The sequence below is a fragment of the Hippopotamus amphibius genome, chromosome 8, assembly GCF_030028045.1.
Source record: "Hippopotamus amphibius kiboko isolate mHipAmp2 chromosome 8, mHipAmp2.hap2, whole genome shotgun sequence".
In the NCBI taxonomy this organism is placed as follows: Eukaryota; Metazoa; Chordata; class Mammalia; order Artiodactyla; family Hippopotamidae; genus Hippopotamus; species Hippopotamus amphibius.
This window is the reverse complement of record NC_080193.1, coordinates 53,224,177-53,250,279: the sequence shown is the minus strand read 5'-3', so window position 1 is coordinate 53,250,279 and position 26,103 is coordinate 53,224,177. Positions and strand designations below refer to the sequence as shown.

General features: G+C 36.0%; 1 protein-coding gene across 6 annotated transcripts in view; it reads right to left on the bottom strand.

Annotated features, from left to right (window-relative positions):
• The window catches only part of RAB3GAP1 (RAB3 GTPase activating protein catalytic subunit 1), a 114,523-nt gene extending 89,900 nt beyond the window's left edge, over positions 1 to 24,623 (bottom strand). For 3 of the 6 annotated variants that reach the window (XM_057744499.1, XM_057744500.1, XM_057744503.1), the window contains exons 1-3: positions 24,579 to 24,618; positions 24,421 to 24,476; positions 20,004 to 20,079 (exon numbers count right to left, since the gene is read on the bottom strand). In XM_057744499.1, coding sequence (XP_057600482.1) covers positions 20,004 to 20,079; positions 24,421 to 24,476; positions 24,579 to 24,596 — 150 coding nt within the window. In that variant the 5' untranslated portion in view covers positions 24,597 to 24,618. Of the gene's footprint in view, positions 1 to 12,703; positions 12,760 to 20,003; positions 20,080 to 24,420; positions 24,482 to 24,578 lie in introns of those variants that run through there. The other 3 variants (XM_057744498.1, XM_057744502.1, XM_057744504.1) reach the window with 3 other exon arrangements.
• Positions 24,624 to 26,103: the final 1,480 nt, after the last annotated feature.

Below are 26,103 nucleotides of genomic sequence, written 5' to 3'. Positions count from 1 at the left end.
TTGTTACCATGTATGGTGATGGATGTTAACTAGACTTATTGTGCTGCATTTCTCAATATGTACAAATATCAAATCATTACATTGTACACCTAAAGCTAATACAATGTTATATGTCAATTACACCTCCACTAAAAGAAATGGAAGGGCTAATCATGGTCAATATTCAATTTAAAGCCATGTTAGAGAGAGAATAAAACATCACAAGTGTTCTTACTAGAACTAGAAAGTTGTTAATAATATATGACACCTCAAAAAGTGCTTCAAACTATCTTGTTGAATACATTTACCTTTGAGTATAGTTAATAAAGTTGTCTTCATGTCAAGAGAAAAAAATAATATGACGGTTTAAAAGTGTAAGAACAGCTAAGAAAATTTTGGAAGGAAAAAACAATGGGAGCATATTTGTCCTACCAGAATGTACAATATACAGTAATTAAAACAAAATGGCAGGGGCTTCCTAGGTGGCGCAGTGATTAAGAATCCGCCTGCCAATGCAGAGGTCACAGGTTCGATCCCAGCTCCAGGAAGATCCCACATGCTGCGGAGCAACTAAGTCCGTGTGCCAAAAAAAAAAAAAAAAAAACAAAATGGCATATTTATAGGAACACAAAGTATTCATATTCCAGAAACAAACCCAAGTATACACGTAACTTAGTATATAGTAAAGAGCATAATCAATAGTTCAGAAAAAGCTATCCAATAGAAAAAGAAAAAAGATCACTGCCTCATTTCATTCACAAAAAATAATTCTAAGTAGTCATCTAAATGTTAAAAATAAATCTTTCTTTAGGATAATAAATACTAAAAAATAGAGAAAAATTAGTTTCTAATCTCAGGGCCCTCTCTACCTAAAATCAAGAAGCCTTTAAGAGACTACTTAAAAACATAAACTCTTACCCCCACATAGGAAAAATTAACCCAAAATGTATTTTTAAAAAACCACATGTAAGAGCTAAAACTATAAATTAGAAGAAAACAAGGTAAAAGCTTCATGACATTGGACTTGGCAATAACTTCTTGAACATGACATCAAAAGCACAGGAAACAAAAGAAAAAAAAACAGATCAAGTGGACCTCATTAAAATCAAAAATGTTTGTGCATCAGAAGACATTATCTACAGAGTGAAAAGGCAACTCCCAGGATAGGAGAAAATATCTGCAGATTACATATTATACGAGGTTACTATCTAGAATATATAAAGAATTCTTACAACTTAACAACCACATTAGAAAAATGAGCAAAACAATCTCCATAGCAGATATACAAAATGGCCAATAAGCACAAGAAAAATGCTCAACATCACAAATCATTAGGGAAATGCAAATCAAAGCCACAATGAGATCAAAGCCACTCACACCCATTAAGATGGCTATTATCCACCCCCCCCACCCCCCAAAAAACGTGTTGGTGTGGATGGGGAGAAATTTGAACCCTTGTGCATTGCCTGTGGAAATGTATAATGGCGCAGCTGCTATAGAAAATAATATGGTGGTTCTTCAAAAACTTAAAAATAGAATTACCATATGATCTAGCAATTCCATTTCTGGGTATATACCCAAAAGAATTAAAAGCAGGGACCAAACAGTTATTTGTACAACCATATTCATAGCAGTATTATTTGCTATAGCCAAAGGTAGAAGCAACCCAAGTGTCTAATGACTAATGAATGGATTAACAAAGTGTAGTATACACATACGATGGAATTTTATTCAAGCCTTAAAAAGGAATGAAATTCTGACAATATGGGAGAACTCTGAAGACATTATTCTAAGAGAAACAAGCCAGACATAAATATTATATGATTCCTCTTACATGATATTGTTAGTGTTTAATGAGTAGAGTTTCAGTTTAGGAGGATGAAAAAGTTCTGGATATGGCTGGTGGTAATCACTGCACAACAATGTGAATGCACTTAATGCCACTGAACTGTACACTTAACAATGGTTAAATTGGTAATTTTTATTTACAAGTTATTTATGTTGTTTACTAAAATGAAAAATTTATAATCTTTGTAAGGTAAAAGGCACGTTCAAATTAAAAGAAAAATGACAGGCTAGGCAAAAGATCTGCAACACAGCTATAAACAAACAAAGCCCTTCTGTAATTCAATAAGGACAGTAGAAAATTGGTCAGTGTATACAAAGAGCAATCAAAAGTGAAATTCTACTGTTTAATAAACATGAAGGAACACTCAATTTCAACACTGCTCAGGAAAATATACATAAAAATTAGATAGTTTTATATTGACAAAAAAAAATTGTGTTGGAGGACTGAGGAAATGGGTCCTTTCATACACCATGCACAGGGAGAGCATAAGTACATTCAATCACCTTGGAAAACAAGGTTTTATCAAAATAAAACACACATTCCCTTTGACCTAGTAATTCTACTTTAGAAACCTGTTACAGAAATATTCATACAAGTCTGCAAATGTATGTACAATAATGCTTACTATCCCAGTACAACTACAAAAAACTGGAAATTAAATATCCTTTCAGTAAGAATATAAACACATTATGGTACACTCATACAATGGACTACAATGCAAGCATTAAAATAATGAGATAGATGTCTATGTACTATCTTAGAAAAAAAGCCAACAAAATATAAAGTTTTCTTTTTTAAAAAGGCAGTTGTAGCACAAGAAAGATCATCTTTTTTAAAAAGGTGTAACACGTGCACACAGAATAGAATATCAAACAGTTAAACACTGTTAACTCTGAAAAGTAGACGGGCACCCAAATGTTCACTACAGTGCTATTTACAATAGCCAGGACATGGAAGCAACCTAAATGTCCTTCAACAGAGGAATGGATAAGATGGGGTAAATATACACAATGCAGTATTACTCAGCCATAAAAGGGAACGAAACTGTGTCATCTGCAGAGACGTGGATGGACCTAGAGACTGTCATACAGACTTAAGTAAGTCAGAAAGAGAAAATCAAATATTGTATATTAACGCATATATGTGGAATCTAGAAAAACAGTATAGATGAACTTATTTGCAAAGCAAAAATACAGACACAGATGTAGAAAACAAACCTATGGCTACCAAGGGGGAAAGGGCAGGGGATGAACTGGGAGAATGTGAATGACATACATACACTACTATCTTTAAAACAGATAACTAATGAGAACCTACTATATAACACAGGGAACTCTACTCAGTGCTCTGTGGTGACCTAAATGGGAAGGAAATCCACAAAAGGGGATATATGTATTCGTATGGCTGATTCACTTTGCTGTACAGCAGAAACTGACACAGCAGTGTAAAGCAACTAGTCTCCAATTTAAAAAATAAAAAAGGTGTGTAGAACGGAAGTGATGAAGAGGAAAACTCGCACTTTTGAAGTACAAACATCATTTGACTTGGTTATATTATTTTTGTAGTTAAAAAGTTTTTAAAATTTTAATGAAAGGATTCTGAACTCAAAAGCAGTAAATGGAAAGGACAGGAAAGACAATTTCAGGAAACTGACTTCAGGAAGACAACCTTCCAGGCCATGTGACAGATATCTTGCCCCAAAATATTTCTCCATACAATCTAAAGCTATTTATTTGCCTTTCGTACATTTTTCTGAAATTCCACAAGCGTTCTTTTAAAAACATTAAAAACTTGAGCATTATATGGTGGAAAGGAATTCAGGCTAGGAGCCCAAAAGCAGTTTGTGTGAATTACTTTAGTCCCTGATAGGATAAGGAACTCTCCTTGGAAGAGTAACAATTTCAATTTCATTTTTATTTTCTTTTAGCACTTTAGTAAAATACCAAACCAAAATACTTTTTGTAAGGTCAAGTGATTATCATCCATTCAAATCTTTTTAAATAAATTAATAAAAACTACGCTCTACTTAACCAAGTAAAATTAGCATTATATTTTGGAGATGGGGGTAGAAACAGGAAACAAAGGAAAGAAGTACGTAATTTTGGAGCATTCAACATTTAAGGGCAGGGCTGGCTGTCAAAACTTGAGGCCAGGATATCAGAGATCAGTAAAAGGCTAGGGAGGTAGAAGGTATATTAAGGACAAATTTCACTGACTGAAAAATTATTAGATCTATATGTGAGGATACAAAAGTTCATGATCAAGTGATCCTTTAGATATGTACTCCACCAAAACAAAATACATTAATTTTTTAAATAGTAAATGCATACAAAACAAAATTTAAAATAGTAGCTTTTATTTAATCTTTTTTGAGTCACGGGTTCCTTTAGGTATCTGATGAAAGCTCTGGACCATCTGCCAGGAAAATCATGCATATTTACATTAAAAATTAGGCCTGTATAAAAAAATTAAGCACATACACAATTTAAGGAGACCCAAGACTCTGGGTTAGAAACTCCCATTAAATATGGTGGCAAAGTCCCTCTGTCCAAAAAGAACTTCATCCTTTAAACTGGCTTAACCCTAATTCTAACAACATGATAAAACCTAACTCCCACCATAATATATATATATATTCATTCATTCATTTACTTATTGGCTGCACCACGCGGCATGCGGTATTCTAGTTCCCCGACCAGGTATCAAACTCACCTCTCCTGCATTGCAAGGGAGGAGTCCTAAACACTGGATGGCCAGGAAAGTCCCAACCATAATTTTCTTAAGCAACTGAGTTCAGAGATCTAATTTGGGATTAACTGCTTAAACATCTACAAGTCATTGGTTGTACACTTCATGGAAAGAATACAGTCCTCCCTTGGTGTCTGTGGAGAACTGGTTTAAGGACATCTCTCCCAAATTCCCCTAGGATACCATCAGATACTCAAGTCCCTTATATAAAATAGTATAATATTTGCATATAAACTATGCATATCCTCCTGTATACTTTAAATCATCTCTAGATTACTTATAATACCTAATATAATGTAGATGCTATATAAATAGTTGTAAATACAATGTAAATACTATATACACAGTTGCCAGTGCCACAAATTCAAGTTTTGCATTTTGGAACTTTTCAGAATTTTTTTTTTTTACAATATTTTTGATCCTTGGTTGAATCTTTGTATGTGGAACCCACAGATATGGAGAGTTAACTATACTGATAGCTGAGGAATGGATGAAATGACTATGGAGTAAGGAGGTAAAGTATTTAACAATCTGGAGGTGAGGGAGGGCAGAGAGGTTCTCCTGATAAAACAGGAAACAGAGTAACAATTCCTGACCCACAGTATGAACACTATAAATGAACGCATGAAAAGTGAATAAAACAGGGGCTTCCTAGGTGGCGCAGTGGTTAAGAATCCGCCTGACAATGCAGAGGTCACGGGTTCGATCCCAGCTCCAGGAAGATCCCACATGCCACGGAGCAACTAAGCCCGTGTGCCAAAAGAAAAAAAAAAAGTGAATAAAACAAATAAATAAACAAAAGGAAGTAGCTGAAAAGAAAAGACTTATTACACAGATCTCCAATAACAGGGAGAGAATTTTAATATTTTTGGCACTACCCTGAAAACATAACTTAAACATTTCCTCCCTGCTATAGAAAAACGCAGTTAAAATTCTTATCAGCAATTTTTACAACCAAATTTTTAGAAAATGACTCATGCATTAGACTTGCCAATTGCAGTACATATAAAACTCATTAAGAGGGAAAATTCACATTACTAAATCAAAATCAAAGAAAAAAGGAGAAAAATTACTAAGTCAAAGGAGGTAAAAACCAAAAAATAAAATCAAACTATAAAGAAAAGGGCTACTTACAAAATTAAATGCAGAGAAATTAAACTAAATAGTTACTTACTTAAAAATACACCAGACCACCCAGAAAAAGATTTGCTATCTTTAGTAAAACACTTTTTAAAATGCCACTATCATCATATTTTAACAAAACTCCCAAGCAACTAAATGCAATCTGCGTACACTGTACATCTAATACAAAGAGAACACAAATTCAGGGGGTGATTCAGATATTCTGGGGAGTAAATCAATCAGCATTTACTAAGCACAAACCAGGCAATGTGCTAAATATATGTAATAAATGAATTAGCAAATCATTATTACTAATGGTACTGGGTTATACCCTATGCCTATATGCTGGAGAAAAAGAAAGCTTAAAAGTCATAGCAATAAAGATATAACTGCCAAATCTCTCATAAATGATTGTGGCTTTGTTAATACACGTTTCCCTTAAAAAACAATTTTTGTCCTATTTGTTTTAACAAAATGTGACCCATAACAAGCCAAGTAATAAAATTTAGGTTAGGGCAACATTTAATGAAATTGAGTATTAATTTATAAATAACTCATACAGCAGACTTGTTTGCTCTTTAGAATTATGTCAGAGAGAGATTTTATTACAATAAATAGTATCTAAACTAAGTAAATGGTTTTGGCTAGGTCCTTCTTGTTTGCTGAGAAAGATTTTTTGTGAAGTTCTATTCATTTTAGTGGCGTATGTCCTGTACCAAATTAAAGTTCAAAGTGAAATTCATGATGTAGATAGAAAATCTGACCTCTTACACAAAAAATATTGTGCTATAATTAAATGACAAGCAAAAAACCTTTTAAAATATACATAAGAAAATAAAAACTATGAAATAGGGGCTTCCTAGGTGGCACAGTGGTTGAGAATCCACCTGCCAATGCAGGGGACACGGGTTCAATCCCTGCTCCAGGAAGATCACACAGGCCACGGAGCAACTAAGCCCGTGTGCCACAACTATTGAGCCTGCACTTTAGAGCTCGTGAGCCACAACTATTGAGCCCATGTGCTGCAACTACTGAAGCCCACACGCCTAGAGCCTGTGCTCTGCAACAAGAGAAGCCACGGCAATGAGGAGCCCGTGCACCACAACGACCAAGTAGCCCCCAACTCACCACAACTAAAAAGAAAGCCCGCGCACAGCAAAAAAGACCCAACACAGCCACTAAAATAAATAAATAAATAAATAAAACTATGAAATAACAGAACTAAAAATGTCTAAAGAGACCACTCATCTATCTGTGATGAAACCTGAACTTTTTCAGCCAAAATACATTACGTACAGTTTTATTTTTTCCCAGCTAGGTGCTAAGTTTTTAATTTCTCGGAGCTCTAAGGAAACAACTGATACTTTTTACAGCAAATAAGTGTTAAGTAATTCTATTAGTTTATATTCTATTGTACTTAAGCAAATATCATTTTAAAGCTTCTCGTGAATACTTATGAGAGAGAGAGGCAATGCCAGCAGCAGCAAAAACTAACTGAGATGGCCCAATGCCAAAAGGAAGTAAACAATAAAACTAGAATTCTTGAGAGGGAAGGACTGGGAGTGTGGGATTAGCAGATATAAACTATTATACACAGGACAAATAAACAACACTACTACTGTATGGCACAGGGAACTATATTCAACATCCTGTGTAAACCATAATGGAAAAGAATATTAAAAAAAGTCTTCACGTGTATAACTGAGTTACTCTGCTGTACAACATAGACTGGCACAACACTGTAAATCAACTATACTTAAAAAAAAATAAATTTGGAATTTTACCCCCAGAAAACTACTAGAACTCATTAATAAATGCAGCAAAGTTACAGGATACAAAATTATTATACAGAAATCTGTTGCATTTCTATACACTAACAATGAACTATCAGTAAGAGAAATTAAGGAAACAATCCCATCTACCATCACATCAAAAAGGATAAAACCCTTAAGAATAACCTACTTAAAGAAGTAAAAGACCTGTACTCAGAAAACTGTAAGACCTTGATGAAAGAAATTAAAGATGAAACAAACAGATGGAGAGATATATCATGTTCATGGATGAGAAGAATTAACATTGTTAAAATGACCACACTACCCAAGGCAATCTACAGATTCAATGCAATTCAAATCAAAATAGCAAAGACATTTTTCACAGAACTAGAATTTTTTTATTTTTAGCTGTACCATGCAACATGCAGGATTTTAGTTCCCCAACCACGGATTGAACTCTTGCCCCCGGCAGTGGAAGCACAGAGTCCTAACTACAGTACCGACAGGGAATTCTGAACTAGAACAAATAACTTTAAAATCTGTAGGGAAACTCAGAAGATCCCAAATAGTGAAAACAGTCTTGAGAAAGAAAAATGGAGCTGGAGGAATCATGCTCCCTGACTTCAGGTTATACCAAAAAGCTACAGTAATCAAAACAGCACGGGAAATTCCCTAGCAGTCCAGTGGTTAGAACTCTGTGCTTTCACTGCCAAGGCCCAGGTTCAATCCCTGGTCAGGGAACTAAGATCCCAAAAGCCACACAGCTCGGCCAAACAAAAATCAGTATGATACTGGCACAAAAGCACACATAGATCAGTGGAAGAGAATGGAGAGCTCAGAAATAAACCCACACACTTAGAGCCAATTAATCTATGACAAAGGAGGCAAGAATACACACTGGAGAAAAGACAGTCTTCAATAACTGGTCCTGGGAAAGCTGGACAGCGACATGTAAAAGAATGAAATTAGAACATTCTTTAACACCATATACAAAAATAAAGTCAAAATGGATTAAAGACCTAAACATAAGACCAGATAAAGACCTAAACATAAGACCAGATAAAGACCTAAACATAAAACTATAAAACTCCTAGAAGAAAACATAGACAGGGCAGAATACTCTGGCATAAATTGTAGCAATTGGGGGGGGGGGGGGCGTGCACAGGATCTGTCTCCTAAACCAAAGGAAATAAAAGCCAAAGTAAACAAATTGGATCTAATTAGATTTAAAAGCTTTTGCACAGCAAAGGAAACAATCAACAAAACAAAAAGACAACCTACTGAATGAGAGAAAATATTTGCAAATGATGCATCTGACAAGGGGTCAATATCAAAAATATACAAACAGCTCACACAACTCAATATGAAAAAACAAAACAAAACACCCCAATCAAAAAATAGGCAGAAGACTTGTATAAACATTTTTCCAAAGACATACAGATGGCCAACAGGCACATGAAAACACTGTTAATCATCAGAGAAATGCAAATTAAAACCACAATGAGATATTACCTCACACCTGTCAGAATGGCTATCATCAAAAAGACCACAAGTAACAAATGTTGTCCAGCATGTGGAGAAAAGGAATCCCTCATACACTGTTGTTGGGAATGTAAGTTGGTGCAGCCACTGTGGAAAACAGTACGGAGGTTTCTCAAAAAACTAAAAATAGAACTACCATATGACCCAACAATTACATTCCTGAGGATATATCTGGAAAAAAACCCAAAAACCCTAATTTGAAAGGATACATGGGCCCCAATGTTCAGAGCAGCATTATTTACAATTGCCAAGACATGGAAGCAACCTAAGTGTCCATCAACAGATGAATAAAGATTGGTATTTAGACAGACAGACAGACAGATAGATATAGGATATATATGGAATACTGATCAGCCATAAAAAAAGAACAAAATTTTGCCATTTGCAGCAACAAAGATGGACTTGGAGGGCATTATGCTAGTGAAATAAGTCAGAGAAAGACAAATATTGTATGATACCATTTATATGTGGAATCTAAAAAATACAACAAACTAGTGAATAAAAAAGAAGCAGACTCACAGATCTAGAGAACAAGCTAGTGGTTACAGGAGGGGAGAGCAGCACTAAAGGGGTGGAGTGGGAGGTAACAACTTTTGTGTGTAAGACAGGCTCAAGGATGTACTGTACAACACGGGGAATACAGCCAATATTTTGTAATAACTGTAAATGGAAAATAACCTTTTAAAATGGCATAATTTTTTTGTATTTTTTAAACAGCAAAGAGGAAAAAGAGGTGATATATATATATATATATATATATATATACACAATGGAATTATTACTCAGCCATAAAAAGAGAATGAAATTTTGTGATTTGCAACAACATGGATAGACCTGGAAGGTCCTATGCTTAGTGAAGTAACTCTGACAGAGAAAGGCAAAAACTATAATCACTTATATGTGGAGTCTAAAGAATAAAACAAACAAATGGATATAACAAAACAGAAAAAAAATCAGAGATATCAAGAACAAACTAGTGGCTACAAGTGGGGACAGGGAAGGGGGAGGAAATCAAGAGGTACAAATTATTATGTACAAATAAACTACAAGGACACATTGTACAGCACAGGGAAGATAACCAATATTTTACAATAACTATAAATGGAGCATAATATTTAAAAATTGTGAATCACTGTTGTATACCTGTAACTTATATAATACCGTACATCAACTACACCTCAATAAAAATAAATAAATAAATAAATAGGGATTTCCCTTGTGGTCCAGTGGTTAAGACTTCAGCTTCCAATGCAGTAGGCGCAGGTTTGATCCCTGCTTGGGGAGCCAAGATCCTACATGCCTCGCGGCCAAAACACCAAAACGTAAAACAGAAGCTATATCGTAACAAATTCAATAAAGACTTTAAAAATGGTCCACATCAGGGCTTCCCTGGTGGCACAGTGGTTAAGAATCCGCCTGCCAATGCAGGGGACACGGGTTTGATCCCTAGTCCAACCCCTGGTCCAGGAAGATCCCACATGCAGCAGAGCAACTAAGCCCATGTGCCACAACTACTGAGCCTACACTCTAGAGCACACATGCTGCAACTACTGAAGCCCTCATGCCACAACTACTGAAGCCCACGAGCCCAGAGCCAATTCTCCACAACAAAAGAAGCCATAGCACTGAGAAACTCACACACCTCAACAAAGAGTAGCTCCCTACTCACTGCAACTAGAGAAAGCCCGCGCACAGCAACAAAGATCCAACACAGCCAATAAATAAAATAATCAAATTTAAAAAATTAATTGGTCCACATCAAAAAAAATCTTTAAAAAAATATTAAAATATTTAAATAAATAAATAATCAGAATTCTAACACAAGCCATACAACTGTAGGCCCATACCCTTTTTTTTTTCCCTTTTAAAGGAACATTTTATTCATATATTTATTTTTTGGCCACACTGCAGCATGCAAGATCCTAATCCCTGACAAGGATCAAACCCATGCCCCCTGCAGTGGAAGCATGGAGTCCTAACCACTGGACTGCCAGGGAATTCCCTAGGACCCATACTCTTCATCGCTATGCTATGCTGCCCCTTAAAGACATCTTCTGCCATTTTTTATTACAATAAAAACTTTAACACAGCAACTCCAAAAACTTCCAATTTGAAAGAGGAAATATAAAATATTTTCCTTCTGTATAATATCGAGAAAAGCTACAGACATTATGATTACTATTTAAAGGAAAATAGGAAAAAGGAAAATAGGAAAAAAAAGACTATAAACCTTAATTTAAATAATCCTATTTCTAAAAATGTTATAGGCAGGTCAATGTTGCTTTCATTTTGATTTACTTCATTTCAGAAACACCATATTCTCATCATTGACTGATTCTCAACTGTCTAGTTTCCAAAAACTTTAGCTTTAAAAAAAAAATCTCCACTCCCCCATTCTAATGATCCATACAATGCTTCAGTGTTCTGAGAGAAGGCAAATAAATAAATATAAATTGTTTATAATGTTTATATCAGTCACAAGTCTGACCTATTGTTATACTGTAGTTTGGGAATTTTCTCAACTAGAGAAAACCTATAATTAAAATTTATTTTACATTTGCCTTATGAAATTTAAGTACTGAAATAAATCTCATTCTGGGACTTCCCTGGTGGTCCAGTGGTTAAGACTCCAAGAACACAATACAGGGGGCCCAGGTTCAATCCCTGGTCAGGGAACTAGATCCCGCCATGCCACAGCTAAAGATTTTGCACATGGCAACAAAGATCCCAAGTGCCGCAACTAAGACCCGGTGCAGCCAAATAGAGAGAGAGAGACAGACAGAAAGTATTTTTAAAAAATAAATAAACAAAAAATAAATGTCATTCCAATCTACTGGGTGGGTATGAAAAATCTGAACAAATTTCAATACTATTAAAGTCATTCTCCTTTTATTAATATTCTAAAGTTAATAATCTTTCTTCCATAAACTTGTCAGTGAGGTAAGAGTCAGTCACTAACTAAACAGTTCTATTATCAGAGCGTGCCATACCTAAACTTCACATCTTATAAAAAGTACTTCAAATTTTTGCCAGATACACAGAATCATGAAATTAGAAGAACTAAAAAGAATTTAAAAGGTCATTTCTTTAATTTCTTTGCCTTCAAGTGGGATCATATTCATACCACCAAGATTTTTATCTATTTTATTAAGCCCAAGAAACTAAAATTCCAAAATCTGCCTTAGAAACCTATGCTAATACTTCTTTACATTTTCTTAAATCTCTGAAGCCAAAAAGAGCATAGTAAAACAGAAACATGGGACTTGAAGGCAAGTGTGACCTACCTTGGTATAATCCTGCTTAAACCAACTTCTGGCAAAATGACCTTGGGCAAGTTACTACAAACACCCAAGCTTCATTTCTTGTCCATAAAATGGGGTAATACTTTAGCACCAAAATCTGTCTAAGGATTAGGTTAACAGGCACAGTCACAATTACATTGCCTGGTACCATAGCTAATGGTCAACAACTGCCATTTCTTCCCCTCTTAAAATCATTTATTTCCCAGTATTTCAGAGTCTGGTATGGCAAAGTAGTGGGTTGGACAGATTAACCCTCCTTTAGATAAAAATTATAAAATCTGGTAAAAACAAAACAAAACGTTTTTTTCAAGGCTCTGGAGTGACCAATGGAGACAGAAACTTGAGAGATTTCCGTGAAAAAAATGAAACTGTATTTTGTAACTACTCACCTAATACAGCAGTCTCAAATATTTTTGCCTCAGGATTCCTTATATTCTTAGATGTACTGAGTACCCCATATAAGAAATCAGAAAGGAAAAAAATTGTTGATTTTAAATTCATTTAAAATGACAATGAACTTATTACCTATTAAAATAAAATTTTAGTATTTTCCAGAACAACAAAACTATTAACGAGAGTGGCGTAGTTTTACATTTTGTAAATCTCTTTATTATACAGTTTTAAAAAGACAACTGTATTCTCATGTCTGCGCCTTCATTCACTCTCTGCAATCCATCGTTCTTACTGAAGCATATAAAGAAAAAAAGGCATCACATACACAATATACTTGGAAAAGACAGGACCCTGTCAACCCATGAAAGGTTCTCAGGGTCCAACAGAGGTCCTCAGAGCACACCATGAGAATTTCTGACCTAAAGGCAGTCTAATGTGTGCACAACTAGGGGGTAAGCCCCCAAATTTGCATATAAACTCTGCCCTGAATCATGGCTAACTGCTAAACCATACATGTGTAGTAGACTCCAGGATACAGTGACAAAGAAGGAACCTCAAAGAAAAGATTTCAACTGCTGTCACCACTGAGAAGAAAATGGGGCACTTACATGGTGGCACAGTGGTTAAGAATCCACCTACCAATGCAGGGGACTCGGCTCGATCCCTGGTCCAGGAAGAACCTACATGCCTCGGAGCAACTAAGCCCATTTGCCACAACTACTGAAGCCTGCATGCCTAGAGCCTGTGCTCCGCAACAAGAGAAGCCACCACAATGAGAAGCCTGAACAGCGCAACAAAGAGTAGCCCCTGCTCCCCGCGACTAGAGAAAGCCCACATGCAATAACGAAGACCCAATGCAGCCAAAAATAAATAATTTTTTTAAAAAGGAAAATGGAATTTTAAGCCAACTGAGCAAACTCCTTGCTAAAACAAAAAAATACTCTTCAGAGAATACAACAGAATCTAGTCCCTACATTTCATTCAAAATACAAGCATAAAATTAAGAAATTACTATCCAGTACATACACACAAAAAACCACCACAAATAAAATACCAAGAAAATGTGATGTACACTCAAAAGAATACAGTAAATAAAATCCAATCTCAAGAACTACTAGATGTTGCAATTGGAGGACTAAAAGAAAATATTTTCATAACAACTTTAGAGATAAGCAATCACAGAGAATTGAAAATTATAAAAGGAACCAAACAGAAATTCTAGACCTAAAAACAATACATTAAGTGGGTTTAACAGCAAATTGGAGACTACAGAAGATAAAACCTGAGAAATTATTCAAGAGAACAAAGACTGAGGACAGCAGAGCCTCAGAGACCTGTGGAATAGTATCAGAAAGTCAAATATAACTTAAATTACAGAAAAAGAGAACAGGGCAGAAATATATTTTAAAAATAACGGCCAAAACTTCCCCAATTTGGTGAAAAACAACTTTACACATTCAATATTAATAAAACTAAACAGGAAAAATATAAACAAAATACACCTACGCACATTCCCAGTCAGATAGCTTAAAAAGATAAAGATCTTGAAAGGCGCCAGAGAACAAAACACCTAGCTAGAACAAAAACATGAATGTCACCTAATTTTTCATCAGAAATTATAAAGAACAGAAGACAATGGAACTATATCTTTAAAGAACTGGCGGGGAAACTTTTCAAACCAGAATGCTTCAGCAAAACTATTCTTCAAAAACCAAGTAAAATAAAGATAGTTTTAGATAAAGAAAAACAGTATTTTTAGCCAGCCAACAGTATGGTAATTCTTCAAAAAATTAAAAATAGAATTAGCATATGATGTAAAAATTCCACCTCTGGATACATATCTAGAAGAACTGAAAGAGACTCAAACAGGTATCTGCACACCCTTGTTCACAGCAGAATTATTCACAAAAGCCAGATAGTGGAAATAACCCAAGCGTCCACTGACAGATGAATGGATAAACAAAATGTGGTATATATACGTACAATGGAATATTTCATCTTAAAAAAGAATGAAATTCTGACACATTCTACTACATGGATGAACCTTGAAGACATTAAGTATGCTAGGTGAAACAAACTAGACACAAAAGGACAAATACTCTATGACCCCACTTATATGAGGGACCTAAGTTAGCGAATTCATAGAAACAGAAGTAGAATAGTGGTTACCAGGGGCTCCAGCTTGGGAGGAAGGGGAGTTTCAGTTTGCGTTAATGAAAACTTCAACAACGTAAAAATACTTAATGCCACTGAATTTTACACTTAAAAATGGTTAAAATGGTAAACGTTATGTACAAATCGTCCCTGACTTATGATGGGGTTATTATGGCCCAATAAACTCATTATAGGTTGGAAACATCATAAGTCAACATTAATACACATGATCTGTCAAATATTATTAGCCTAGCCTACCTTAAACATGCTCAGAACACCTACATTAGCCCAATTAGACAAAACCATCTAACACAAAGCCTACTTTGTAATGAAATGCTGAATATCTCATGTAATTTACTGAATACTTAAAGTAGAAAACAGAATGGTTATATGGGTACAGAGTGGTTTTAAGTTTATCAGTTGCTTACCCTCGTGATCGAATGGTTTACTGGGAGCTGCAGCTTGCTGCCCAGCATCACGAGAGTACTGTACCACATAAGCTAGCCTGGGAAAAGATCAAAATTCAAAATTCGAGGTACAATTTCCATTAAGTGTGTATCACTTTTGTAACATATCCATCAAAAATCCTAAGTCAAACCACCGTAAATTGGAAACCATCTGTATATTTTACCACAATAAAAAAATTAATCAACAAAATTAACCATATTCAGAGAATAAAAAAGAAAAACCACGATTACCTAAACACGTACGGAAGATATGAATAAATTATACTCATGATTTTAAAAAAACCTTTCAGCTAATTAAGAACAGAATTTCCCCAGTGTATAAAGGACACTTATGAAAAACCTACAATTCTTAGTACTGAAGCACTGGACGTTTCCACCCTAAAATTAACAAGAAGGCAAGGGTGTCTACTCTCAACAATTCTATTCAAAATTATACTAAAAGTCCCAGTTAGTGCAATAAAAATAAGAAATGAAAGGCACAAAAATTGAAAAAGAAGTAAAACTGTCCCTATTTGCAAACAACTTGACTATGAATGTAGAAGATGCAAAAGAATTAACAAAAAGATTAGGAATCTTTAAATTTAACCAGGTCTCAAGATACAAAATCAATACACAAAATTTTATCATCTATGCACTAGCAACAAATGAAAAATAAAATTAAAAAATAATTCCATTTACAACTGCATCATATAACATATTTAGTAATAAATTTAACCAAAAAATAAGCAAGACGGCACCAAAAACTACAAAACATTGCTGAGATAAAGATGACTTAATAAGTGAAGAGAGGGCTTCCTAGGTGGCGCAGTGGTTAAGAATCTGCCTGCCAATGCAGGGAAAACGGGTTCCATTCCTGCTCCAGGAAGATCCCACAGGCTGCGGAGCAACTAAGCCTGTGCACCACAACAATTGAGCCTGAGCTGTAGAGCCCACGTGCTGCAACTACTGAAGCCCACGTGCCTAGAGCCCATGCTCCGCAACAATGAGGAGCCTGCGCACCACAACGAAGAGTAGCCCCCACTCACCACAACTAAAGAAAGCCCGTGCACAGCAAAAAAGACCCAACACAGCCAATAAAATAAAGAGATGTCAAGCTTCAAGATTGTCACAATGTTACTTCTCCTCAAAGTAATTTATATATTCAACACAATCCCAATCATAGTCCCAGCATAATCATAATCCTTTTTATATAAACTGACAAGCTTATTCTGAAATTCATATTGGAAACAGAAAGGTCTTAGAATAGACAAAACAAATTGAGAAAACAACAAAAGCTAGAGAATTTACATTAACTAAATTCAGGACTTACTCTAAAGCTATTCAGTGGTTCTCAGTTGGAGGCAATTTTGCAGCTCAGGGGACACCTGGCAATGTCTAGATACATTTTTGGTTTTCATCCCTGGGAGGATGCTACTGGAATCTAGTAGGTAGAAGACAGGGATGGTACTAAAATTCTATAATACATAAGACAGCCCCACAACAACCCGGCCCAAAATTTCAATATTGCCAAAGTTGGGAAAGGCGAAACTACAAGCAATCAAGACGATGTAGTACTGACATCAGGATTTTCAAATAGATCAATAGAACAGAAGACAGATTCCAGAAGATGACCCCCAGGTCAACTGTCTGACAAAGGCAACAAAGCAATTCACTGAAGAAAAAAGTGTTTTCAACAAAAGGTTCTAGAACAAGACAGCCATATGCAAAAAGCTGAACTGTGATTCCCACCTCACACATCATTAGTTCATGATGGTTCATATACCTAAATAAAAGCTAAAATGATAAGTTCTAGAAGAAAGCATAATATTGTCACAACCTAGCAAAACTACTATTTGCAAAAAGACTTAAAAGCAGAATATATAAAAGAACTAAAAGATCCCTACAACTCAATGAAAAACTCAACCCAATTTAAAATACGAACAAAAAACTTGGACATTTCACAAAAGACACCACACACGTGGCTAACAAGCACATGAAAAAAGTGGTCAATACCAATATTCGTCACAGAAATACAAAAGTGAAACCAGAAAGAGAAATACAAATTAATTCCATGAACTACATACCCATTAGGAGGACTAAAATTTACAAGACTGAAAACAAGCAATTGTTGGTGAAAATATGAAATTACCCACTCTCACATATTGCTGGTGGGTAGGTAAAATGTTACAAGAGCTCTCTAGCAGTTTCTCATAAAGTTAAGCATACACTTAGCCTATGACCAAGTAATTCTACTCCTAGGTATTTACCCAAGAGAAATAAAAACATATGTCTACAGAAGGCCTCATGTAAGAATGCTCTGCTTTATTCATAATAGTGAAGACATCTGTCAACACGTGACACAGTGGTATTTTCATGCAAAAGACTACTACTCAGCATAAAAATACTGATACACGCAACAACCTAGAATATTCTCAAATATTATGTAAAACAAGCCAACACAAAGAGTATGTACTGTATGAGAGCATGCATATCCAATTGCAGAGCAGGCAAAAGTAATCTATGGTTTAAAAGAAAAATGGAAAAGAAGAGCAGATGCCCTGGCAGGGCAGGGGCGAGGGGGTGGGTGGCAGGAAGAAGGCACGAGTGAGAAACATGGGAATCAAGTGGGAAGGTTCACCATGTGCATTTCCAGGGTGACAGAAACGTCCACTATCTTGAGTGTGGAGCCTTACACAGTGTAAACTTTTATCAAAATAAGCACTTTTGTGCATTATGTATATTTTACTAAAAAAACAACTATTAAAAAAAATCTAGTAGGGGTGGGGAGTAGATAGAGGTAATATTGAAAAAAGAAATGGAAGAATTGTTGAACCTGAGTGACAGGAACATGCAGATTCATTGTTTACCTTATATATGCTTGAAATTTTCCATAATTAAAGGTATTTTAAAAATAATTTCTCTTAATTCCCCCTCAGTGGAGGAAGAGAATTGGTAATCACTGTCCTTGACATAAATTACAATCTCTTATTAAGGTATTTTCTAAATTTTTTTTTATGCTGAAAAACCCTCCTTTACACTTTCTTTAATCTTTTTCATCATAGTTACAGTTCACCTTGAAATCTGTTCATATCTTCCATATTTGAGTTATTTCCCCCTACTACTTGTAGGGGGAAAAGGGTTGGAAAGAGCTAGCTCTCCTTTTGGCTCCTACAACCTGATAGCAATATGCTACCTGCTTTGAATAACAATACCCAACTTAAATCCCAAAACTGAATTTAGCATCTTATTTACTTATTAATTACCTCTCTCTCATGAAAATTCATATGCAATGGCAAACAAGGATCTTATCCCATTCACTATTTCTTACGATATGGCACATAAAGGATACCCGATGAATATGTGTAAATCAAAGAATTAAGGAATATAATATCAGAGCTCACAAATACACAGTTTAGCTCTCTTTTTGATAGCAAAAATTTCCACTCCAGTTATATCCAGCTTGTTTTGCTTTTACTCAATATAAATTGCTATGTCTTTGCTTCAAGTGGAATACAATGTCTGTGTTTGAGAACTTCACATTTCTTATTTATTCAAAAATGCAATAAAATATTTTAACAGTTAAGTTGATTTAATCTATATATTTCACTGTATTAAATGATATGATTTCTATATATAGTATTACTTTTTCTGCTCTTATTCATATCAATAAAGAAAAAAATCATAATACTTTGAGCATCTCAAATTCTGTTAACATCACCATAAAGCTAAAAAATCCTAGCAAACATTGAGAACTGAGTTCCTTACACAGGGGTAAACTGCAGTTAAGAATAGATTTTTAACAAAAACAATGATCAAATTTACTTGAAATGACTTCATCTAACAAAGAGAGTCTACATAAGCCTAAAGTCAAATAGTTAGTTCCCTTCAGTGAAATACAGAAAATCTAAGTTTGTTCTCAGAGTATGTGCTTCAGTAAACATTTGGATCATGGTTTATAAGCAAAACCATCAATATCTTAGATTAGGATTAGTTTCACATCAATTTTGAATATTTTTTCATTCTTAAATATCTGCAAAGCATCCATAAAGTTAAAAAGAGAAGGGGAGGGCTTCCTAGGTGGCGCAGTGGTTAAGAATCCGCCTGACAATGCAGAGGTCACGGGTTCGATCCCAGCTCCAGGAAGATCCCATATGCCACGGAGCAACTAAGCCCGTGTGCCAAAAATAAAAAAATAAAAATAAAAAAAGAGAAGGGGAGAGAGACAAACTATTAGTGGTATCATAAAATACAAAATTGAGTAAAGTAACTACTAATGACATCAAGTCAGTTGTTGAAACCAAGATTTTTTTCCTCATTAGTTACACAAAATACTCTACCCAAGAAGCTGGTAGTTGCGATTTTTCTCTGACAAAAAAATCTGAAAAACAATTTTCGAGCATTCTAAGGGAGAAAGTAAGAGAGAAGTAAACATCAAGAGAAACAGAAATAAAATCACTCACAAAGAATGACATTATACATATAAAATTTTATTATTTAAAAAAATAGTTCACAAGTATCTTACAAATATTGTTTGCCACAGATTCAAATCCAGGTTCTTCCGGATGCCATTTTATGTTCACAGATCACACATAACTTTGCAAGCATTTACTTTAAATGTACCAAATGCAGCAAAAGACTTAAAAATAGAAGCTTCCAAGCAAATACTCATTTAGAGACACCAGCAAATAGATCTGACCTTTTCCAGTGGCTTTCCCAAAGAGTTTCCAATCAGTTTCCAGTCATTCAAGACTTCTTCAACTTTGGAAATAAACCTAGGAAGGAAGAAAAAACTTTCTAAATATGTAGCCACATGTTTTCCTATTGTTATACAATTTCTTTAAAAGATTATTTTTTTTAATATTTTAACACTTTTAACAGAGAAGGTTCAGTAAGTTTAACATTGTTAGTCTAATTTACGGATGTGGAATAAAAATGAAAATAATCTTTAGCCCAAGAATTCTTAGATTACTATTTTTTAAGTCTACTGCCAACTCAACAAAGCAGCTCTGCCTTCTAAAAAATGTAAACTAAGAATAAATATCTCCATATTGAAATGAATATAATAAATTTGGGACAGAAGTAAAAACTGACAGACTAAAACAATACTATTAAAGACAATTATGAAACCAATACTTTCTTCACTACCCTCCAAATAACTGATCTATTTAACCAAATAACTGACCTATTAACTTTTCCTTTAAAGATATTTATGGGACTTCCCTGGTTGCTCAATGGTTAAGAATCCTCCTGCCAATGCAGGGGACACGGGTTCGATCCCTGGTCCAGGAAGATCCCACACGCCACAGAGCAACTAAGCCCGTGCAACAAAACTACTGGGCCTGCGCTCTAAAGCCGGCGAGCCACAACTACCGAAGCCCGAGTGCCTAGAGCCTGTGCTCTGCAACACGAGAAGCCACCGCAATGAGAAGCCCACACACGCAAAGAAGACTAGCCCCCAGTCACTGCAACTAGAGAAAGCCCACGTGATGCAACGAAGACCCAGTGCAGCCAAAAAACAAAAAAATTTTTCTAAATAAAGAAATAACAGTATTTATGAATTCCCTGATTTGCCTCTTCCTCCAAAGAAAAAAAAAAAAACATTACTTGGGAACTTTGCCCATTAAAATAAAACAAGTTTTAAGGGCCAGATGGCATGAAACTGAAAGTAGATTTGTCAGCTTTAAGGGAAAATCGACAGATTTTTAAACTATTCACTGTCTGATCTTTAAATCTAATGATCAAGCTGACCTATTAAAGAGAATGAATTCTGACTAGCAACATGCTCAGTATCAGCAAATAAACACTGTCAAATCTCAGCAGTAGTGTTCAATACATATTAAAGGACACTTTCAGAAGACTTGCTGTTACTCTAAGAAGCCGCCTTCTTATACTGTATATGCATGGTGCAATCTAACAGCAACACTGCTCTCCTAAAACACCTACACAATATTGCTAGAGTACCAGAGTTAATTCTAGTCAAAACATATTCAAAAGTATCAAGTTTCTCCTGTCAGTAACATTATAAATTATTATTTACATTCTTGGTGTAAAGGTAGTAATGGGAGTTTTTAATGATTCAACTGAACCTTCTAATTAATTCCTCTTTAAAATTAAAAAGATATTAATTAATACAATATTTTGAGGGGGTTCAAACGGCAATTTTTATGAAGAGTGCTCTAGAAATAGGTAAACACGTTTACAAAAAAGAAATAAAAAATTTAAATGTATGCATATGTGAGCAAAAATCTGTATGTGAAATATACATTTCATTTACAAAAGTAAAAAACTGGAAACTACCTTAAAGTCCAACTGCAGCAAACAGTTGTAAATTAATGATATATCCATTCAAAGGACTAATATGCACCCACTAAAACTCATGTTTTGAAGCCCATTTGATGAAATATGAAAACGTCCATATGTTAAATGAAAAAATGGAAGCTATAGAAATAAATATTAATATAATTTAACACAAAAAGTTTACAACACACAGATTACAAGGAATTTTCTCAAAATATTAACAGCAGCTAGTTCCTGGTGGTAGCATTACAGGTTTTTTTTTTTTTTTTTTGTAACGATGTATTATAGTAAAAATAATTCAAAATAATACAGCTTTCACAGTAAAAGAAAGAATATCTTGAAACATTCATTGTATGAATTCTATCAGTACCAAAAGAGACCAAAATTGGACTCTATCCTGTAAGTATTGAGATTTGGTTAGAAAAATGTAGTAACTTTATTCCTGAAAACTCTCCGGATCTCACCTGCAGGGTCACCTCCTCTTACTCCTCATTCTATATTAGGTTCTTTTGTTATATGCTCTTAAAAGACCAGGTTTCTTTCTCTTCTTGGTATTTCAATTGTAATTACAGAGTCTTGTACTATTACTTGATTCATGTCTGTCTCCTCCATTAGTTTGTATGTTCAGCAAGAATAGGAATCATCTGCTTTCACTGATCACCACATCCCTAATACCCTGCATCGTGCTTGATACACGGGCACTCAGTATTTTTTCAACGGACAAATGATAAAAAGAGTTATTGGCTTCTCTCAATAAACGGTCCACATGGCTCATAACACACTGACAAGAAATTTCATTCAAACATTAAACTCAACATTTAAAAGACTCCAAAGCCTTAACATTTTCCCACGAACTGTAAAACACTAGTTTCACTCTAGAAACAAGAGCATAAAGTCAAAGATCAAATTTCCTACTGTGTGCTAGTTTTCATAACTGTGTTAACAATTACTTCCAAATAAGGAGCTAAAGGATTTAATATTCCATTTTAAGATATTTTAACTATTTAACTAGTGTAAAGTGATCATTTTTCCATTAAATACTCCTGTTTCCTCATCCCACTCTCCAAGATTCAAATTACATTTTCTAACTACCTGCAAGACATTATTTTCTCAAATTCAACAGGTCTAAAAGTATATTCTCACTTTGCCACTTTCTTATCTTCCTTCTCTCAGGCAAAAACTGCAATTCCATCTTTGATTTTTTTCTACTCTTACATTTCATCAAGCGTATCTTCAACTTCTTTGAATGTCTTATGATCTTCCCTCCTAGCCTTTCCCTCCAGTCTCCAAATCACCAACCTAATCAAAGTAACTCACTTGCCTTCATCTTACCTCATCTCCTCCAACAACCCTCATATCACTTTGCCTCACTACTGCTCTTTAATGGTTCTAAAGTGTGGTCTCCTGACCAGCAGCAGCATCACCTGGGAGCTTGTTAGAAATACAAATTTTTGAATCTCAGACATACGGAATCATAAACTATGATTCTGATGCACTCTAAAGTTTGAGAATCATTGGTCTTAAAGTAACAAATTTAGTTTCCTTTACTTAGCTTTGGAGGTTGTCTATAACCTGGTCCTATCTTCCTTAATAATCTTATTTTCCTTCAACAGCCTTCACTCCAGTAAAAACATTTCATTAAATCCCAAAGGTTTTCACCTGTCTCTGTTCACGTCAGGACATTCTCATATTTAATCAATTACTTTCCACTTTCCAGGCCCAGCACATTTCCTATCTTCTCTATAATAATACCTCCAACAATTATAACCCACAACATTATCCTTAAACTAATGTAACTATTTGCTATTTTGTTTTCTTAACACATGGATCAAGGGTTTTGTTTTGGTTTTGTCGTTTTCTGTTAGTATAGTTCTGAGCACACACTACCTGCTCAATAAAGCCTTGTCGCCGTGGTTATGTCTTACTTTTTTGGGGGGGAAGGGGGGGCGGGGAATGTGAACCACAGGTTAAAGTAGTATCCCGGCAGAGATCTTTTCTATGCCGTTTAATGACATGACAGTCACAACCAGTTGGATTTCCTCTCCCAACCAGAAAGATTATAAAATGTTCCAACAAGCTAACTACTGACCTCAATACTCAGAAAACCTGAAGGGCCTCTGCAACATGGAACTGATAACATCTCGATCCAAGCTATCACTCTTCCACAAACTTGGCTTTCAACTAATCTCAGTGATTCAACAATTTCACTTAGCTGTTTCGCTTGGAGTTTGATGGCATCGGAAGCCTGGGCACATTACCCACTGAAATGGAACAACTTGAATCAAAGCGTTCCGAAGCCATACGCAGACTATTTCAAAAGGTTACTCTAAAAGACAGGCTGGAGATGGTGGGAGTGTTGCAAATGGACAACCACCAGGACTCTGGAGAAATTCCTCCTCCTCCTGAAAAGGATGTACACGGAAAGGGGGGAAAAAAGCAGCTGCGAAGTTTACTGCTTACTATAAAAGAATGAGTTACACGGAAACGAACACAGGAACGGAAGTGGTAGCTTCGGGAACTGTTTCTGCGCGCGGACAACAAGCAGAGAACCAAAGGTCTGAGGAGAGTGATTTGAGAGTAGAGAAAACAAAACTTCTCTGGCGTTTGGCTACTGCGGGCGGGCCGGGGCTCGTCAGACGCGAGACGCGGAAGAGGCTCACACGGGACCGGAGAAGGGAAGAGGCGGAGACCCGGGGGCCCACAGGTCTTATTTTTCCCGCAGAAGTGGCGTCACTTGTGGTCTATGTTGGGGGAGTGGCGGGGGAGATGCCGGGGCCCAAAGTGCCGGCCGCTAACCAATGATAGGACTCACTCACCTTTCCCATTCCGAGGCAGTGGTGAAGTCCGTGATTTCAAATACCTCGGACTCGGGCTGCGGGAAATGGAAGGAAAGAAAGAGATTGAGCTCCGGGGCGCTGACGCGGAAGAGCGAACTTAAACACAAACAGGGATAGGTAGGGAGGAAATACCTCACCTCACTGTCGGCCGCCATCTTGACGAGCGCCGAGGCGAGCGCTAGGGTTGCCGGGAGGAAAAGCAGGAGGGCGAGGGGAGGGGGAGAAAAGAGGGGAGAGAGCAGGCGGGGGGCGGGGCCTCCCACAGCCCCGCCCTCGGAGGCACCGCCCCTGATGCTGAGTTCTGCTTGGAAACGTCTCCTCAGGCTGAAATCATTTGATTTTCCTGTTTAAATGCTTTTTGTTCCTAAGAAGGAAGGACTTACTCTGCCCTCAAGTCCCCGTTGTCTGGCTGATTTAATAAAATTTAAAATTTTCCTGTAGAGTAATGAATTCAGGAAGGGAACAGAAGCAAAGAGGTAGGACAAGGCCCTAGACTCCGGTGGGTACGAGCGTATTAAAAAACCTAGGGCTTCCTAGGTGGCAGTGGTTAAGAATCCGCCTGCCAATGCAGGGGATATAGGTTCGATCCCTGCCCCAGGAAGATCCCACATGCTCCACAGCAAATAAGCCACAACTACTGAGCCTGCACTTTGGAGCCCGTGAGCCACAACTATTGAGCCCATGTGCTGCAACTACTGAAGGCCACGTGCCTAAAGCCCCATGCTCCGTAACAAGAGAAGCCACGGCAATGAGGAGCCTGCGCACCACAAGGAAGAGTAGCCCCTGCTCATCGCAAGTAAAGAAAGCCTGCGCACAGCAAAAAAAGACCCAACATAGCCAATAAAGTAAATAAATAAATTTATATAAAAAAAACCTAAAACACATTAGTTTTAGGGTTTGTTTGTTTCATTCCACCTGTATTGATTGATTGCAAGGTACTGAGCTAGATGCTGTAATATCCACCCTACGTCACCCACTTCCCCTCCAAGAATTTATGCAGTTTGAGTAAGTTATTAAATCATTATGCTAGTTGTCTGGTTTCTGAGACGAGCAACATGCTGTTCAATGAACACATCACTTTTAAGGGGTGCCAGCTAGCAGTTAGTAATTACATCTCATGTATTCCGAAGTATTTACAGAGGAAATCATACCATGTCCAGGATTTGTTTCAAAATAATGGAATGGGACAGTGGATAGAGCTAGAAATAAAACAAGATTAGCCATGAGTGGATACTTAAGCCATTGATGGGTATTTATACTATACTCTGTACTTCTGTTAGGTCTGAAATTTTTCATAATTAAAAGCTTTTTAAAAGTTTTTTAAAAATTAAATCTCATATAATGATTTTCTGCAACCCACAAGAAGGAATGTGTGAGTAGAGGACTCAGAAATACAGCTTTACCAATTAAAAATTTTAGTCTTAAGAGTAAGAGATATCAAAAATTTGGTGATCTAGATGTGCAGATGAGGAAACTAAGGTCAGAGGAATTTGATAATTATTGCCAGTGATAAGACTTGAACCCCTGTCTCTTGATATTCCTTCTAGTTTCTGTTCACTACCCTAGTGAGAGTTGGGGGTTACTACTGCAGCAATCTTTCCCAAGAGGTCTGAATTTGCACCTTCATTTATTTATAAGCATTTATTAAACACCTACTACTGA